At 44.4% G+C, this 4556-nt stretch overlaps 1 protein-coding gene across 2 annotated transcripts in view; it reads left to right on the top strand.

Moving 5' to 3' along the window:
- Positions 1–3282: 3282 nt before the first annotated feature.
- LOC125025903 (dihydroorotate dehydrogenase (quinone), mitochondrial-like) overlaps positions 3283–4556 on the top strand; it is a gene marked incomplete at its 3' end in the record, with an annotated part of 25489 nt that continues 24215 nt past the window's right edge. The window contains 1 exon segment of one of the 2 annotated variants that reach the window (XM_047614229.1): positions 3283–3489. In XM_047614229.1, the coding sequence (XP_047470185.1) occupies positions 3418–3489 (72 nt within the window). 2 annotated transcript variants of the gene reach the window in all.

Genomic DNA, 4556 nt, shown 5'->3' with positions numbered 1-4556 from the left:
TTGCAACTCATCAACAAGTCCTGGGAAACTTCCACTCTACCCCAGAGTTGGAAGAGGGCTACCATAGTTCCCGTCCCAAAACCAAAGGAGCCGGGGAAGTACCACCCCATCTCTCTGCTCAGAGGATGGTACTAAACGGGCTCCAATGGAAAATGGGTCCCCCGCACGAACACCTCCACGGGTTCACAAGGGGCACGGGCACAGCACACAGCATAGCCACGCTCTTAAGCACAATCAACAAGGGCCCAGCTGTGGTGGTATTCCTTGACCTGGAGAAGGCTTTTGAACTGGCAAGTCCGCTTGCCATTCAGAAAGGCTAATCCAGAAGGGAATCACAGAAAAGCTCTTGGCTTGGATAGGTGACTACTTCAGGAACAGGACTGCCAATGTCAAATTCCAGGGTCACCTATCGCAGCACATGCCGCTCGAAAATGGAACGCCACAGGGTGGGGTTCTCAGTCCAGCCCTATTCAACACTTTAATGTCCTGCATCCTCAACATAAACCTCCCAGTGGGGTGCAAGATCATCTCGTATGCAGACGATCTCGCTATCATCTCCACTGGACCACGCAGCCAGAATAAAGCCCAGCATTGTCTGGACCTCGTGTCAGAGGAGTGTTGTAGGACAGGACTAAAGATCTCTGCAGCCAAATCCAAAGCCATGGCTCTGAGACAGAGAGTTCGAGGCACAAGACTGAAAATCCAGGGAGTGGAATTAGAATGGGTCCAGGACTACCTATACCTTGGGGTAATGATAGACCGGACCCTCTCCTTCCAGAAGGAGGTCCAGTACCTGGTTGACCGAACCAAAGCAAGACTGTTGTGAGAGCAATGACTGGGAGACGCATAGGGGCCAGACACAAAGTACTAAGATCATTCTATGTACATGCTGTCCGGCCCATTGTGGACTATGCCTCAGTCGCTCTAATCGCCGCAAAGAAAAAGCACACAGACAAATTAGAGACAGTCCAAAATGAAGCTGCCAGGATCATTCTGGGTGCCCCGAGGTGGACGAAGTTCCTCAACCTCCTGATGGAGGCAAACCTTCTCCCCTTGGACTCACGAATCGATCTAATGGCAACACAATTCCTGTCAAAGGTCATCCAGGCTCCCAGGAACGCAAGCCTAAGACAAAAATTAGTCAGACGCCTCGAACAAGACAACGAGTTCTTTGCAAACAACTCCTGGCTGTCTCACACAGCCAGGGTGCTGATACGCCATCAGCTCAAAGAACAGCTTCTTGCTAAAGGCATGGACTCCCCCAAACCCGACTTTGCCGAAGCCCCGCCGTGGGCACTGAGCCTGATAGAGTTCAACATAATGAGCCTGTCAATGGAAAAGAGCCTATACCCCATGCCTAGCCTAAAGGCAGAAGCCCAGAGGGTCATTGCAGCTATCACTCCTCACGGATGGATCGGTCGATCCCTTTAGCCACACTGCAGGCGCCGGCTTTGCAGCAAGGGACGCCACGCGATCCATGAGGGTAACAGACAACACCTCCTTACCACAGGCAGAGGCAGTTGCAATCATGGGAGCCCTAGGCCACGCGTCCCTAAGGAAAGGACACGTGGTCATACACACAGACTCCAGGGCAGCCACTGACTGTCTTCAGCACAGCTCACCCACAGACAACATCTACCTACTGACCACGATTCTCACAATGGCACAGATAATTCTAGCTCAGGGTAGAAGAATTATCATCAACTGGGTCCCAAGCCACATCGGCATCAGAGGGCACGAGCTTGCTGACAGACTAGCCGTCGCTGGCAGGGGTATGCCCCTAAATCCCATGACGATAAAACCGAGCCGAAAATTACTTAAGGAGAAGTGTGCTTTGGTCGGTCGTACCTTCCTACGGCAGCTCCACAGAGAGGAAACGAGAACCTCCCCCTCGGCCAGCTGGTACTCAGACGCCACAGGCTATGAACCACTGGCACTCTCTGAAGTAAGCAACAGAGGTACCGAAGTCATTCTTCACAGAATGCGCCTAGGTTACCACTGTGCATGGCAGATTATCCCAACAATCGAACGCGATGAAAGGTGCTGCAAGCACTGCAGCGAGCCGAACGCCACACTAGTCCACTACTTAGAAAATTGTGACCATACACAATTCCTGAGACAGGGACCGCCCACAACGGCCGCCGTGCTGGTAAAGAGGCTTTGCGATATGCTTACACCATGGCGGCAGGAGCGCCTGCTGGCAATCCCGCCGCCACGGTAAGCACCGAGTGTCAGACAATAAAATGAGACAGCTGTAAAAAGCTTTCATAGGCCGGGCAATATTTAGAAGGCCCGGGCGAAGCTAGAACTTCGCAAATCATAAAGAAGAAAAAATAAAGAACCACGGTGGAAGCGACGAATAGCAGGTGGCACTGAGAAGCTGAGGCGGGATATAAATATCCTAAAGAGATAAGGATGAACACAAACACCAGCTATAAAGCGATTTCGAAAGCAGAGGATGTGAATACTAACAATGGTCGAAGAGTTTAAGCAAAAGCTACAGGGAAAGGCGGTCGAGATCAAGAGAAGTGAATTGAGAAAAAAAAAACAGCATCAAGATATTGCACTGATAACAGGAAATAGTATACCAGAAGCAAAACATTCTGGAGAGGCATGTCGGGAATAATTAAGAAATGCGACCTGAATGCTGAATGGTTGGGGGGAATCAAAATGGAAACTCAGCAATATTCAGGACGAGGTCACAGCCACGAAAGCTTTTATTGTTCTCAAAGTAGAGCTCCAACGGACCTTTGGCCAGGGTTTTCACGAACGCTTATTATTATCATCATCATTGTTATTATTATAATTTATTTGTTTATTTGTTTGTTATAATAATTGTATTTATTATTATAATCATTATGATTTTTGTTATTTATCATTTATTTATCTATGTATAATAATAGCAATACTAATACTATTAATTATTATTATCATCATCATCATCATTATTAGACGTACTGACATCATCACCATCATCCTTAATCCTAAATGATAATAATGAGGAATAACAATTGTGATGATAAGAAAGATAACAGTAATGATAATTAGAATAAGAAGGAGGATGAAGATTAAAAATTAGAATGAAAATAAGCCTTACATAACTCATCGAGAGCGTTCTCGTAAGGGCGCGGATTACAAAATAGGACCGGATTTTAAACTTGGGTATACATTATAGGTTAATGCATATATCGTATAGAACATTCTATTATTATATCATTGCATATTCAAGATATAAGAAATAACTGCAAATATAGTTGGTAACTGCAGCCGTGAATCGCAAAGAAGACAAGCGTGTTGTGTAACGAGAAGCGGATCAGCTGTTTCCGAGGCTGATCAGCTGTTCAGAGGCGAATCAGCTGGTCGCGGGAGCCGCCTTCGCAAGCGCCGGGAAAGTGCGGTATTCTGCTCTTTCACACCATGTTGCAAACTCTCCTCCTCAGAAGCAGGGCAGCTGCATTTGTTAAGTCACTTCGCACTCCTGTGTTGAAAGTAAGTGTTTGTAATGTTGGAGGGAAATTAGTTTTATTTTTTTCTCTCTCTCAAAGGCAGATCTTGAGTAATGGATTCAGCGTATACTTTGATAATACCGTTTCTTCTATTATTGTGTGTAGAAAAATGTTAGTTTACGCAATAAGGCCTTTATTATTTCTTTGATTAATTGAATAACATTCGTAGTAACAGAATAGTCACACTGTTACATATCAATAGCAGCTCACAGTGCAATCTTTTATAATAATAGATCACAAGTAACTCTCTTAAGATGAAGAGTAATTAAAATATTTTTTTTTATGAAAGTCCTTAATGATCAAATAATTTTAGCAAAGATTTGATGAAGATATATGGAAGTTGCATAACCTGCTTCCTGTGAAGTTATTAGTGTTGATAATTCAGCTGGAAATTTCTTAGAAAAAGCTTCAAATAGTCAGTAGAAAGAAAACTGGGTAATTCTTAAATTTCTCACAGCCATCCAACCTTGCAATTATTATTCCTTGTTTCAGTCTCCTGTCATTTCCCATTGCATATGATATTCATGAAATATTGGTAAATGTTTTCAAAGTGACCTCACCCTCTTACTCCAGCCACGCCATATGAACCAAAAACCTTAGTAACCCAAGGGCTTTCGGATAATGTTACCGAGAGTAATGCCCAACTATAAAGGGAAATGGATACTGCTATCTAATAGAGCATAATAAATAAGAGTCATAAACAGCACAGGTACAACTGCTCCAGCCTCATATTTACTGCAAAGTGTCAAAAATATCCGCTATACAACACCCTTACAGAGCCAGACTTCTTAATTTCATCTTTTCTATAAATCTGTTTTCTAAAACTCCTCCTAGCCATAACTAAGCTGCACCTTCCTCTCACTGAAGGTATGTGTCACAAATATTTTCTGTAATAAAAACATTGTGGCCGTTGGGTACAGAAGGGCAAAGGTTAGGTTTAGATTTTTGGGTTCACATGAGACCCTGGTTTTGGGACTTATTCTCTGGAGGGTACGTTGCTCACATTAACAAATACGGGGCTTTGTATTTACCTGTTGGGCTCTGCCTCTG

This window comes from Penaeus chinensis, chromosome 5 (genome assembly GCF_019202785.1).
Source record: "Penaeus chinensis breed Huanghai No. 1 chromosome 5, ASM1920278v2, whole genome shotgun sequence".
NCBI classification, from domain to species: Eukaryota; Metazoa; Arthropoda; class Malacostraca; order Decapoda; family Penaeidae; genus Penaeus; species Penaeus chinensis.
Note: the sequence above shows the minus strand (reverse complement) of the source record. Positions and strands in the feature narration are given on the sequence as shown.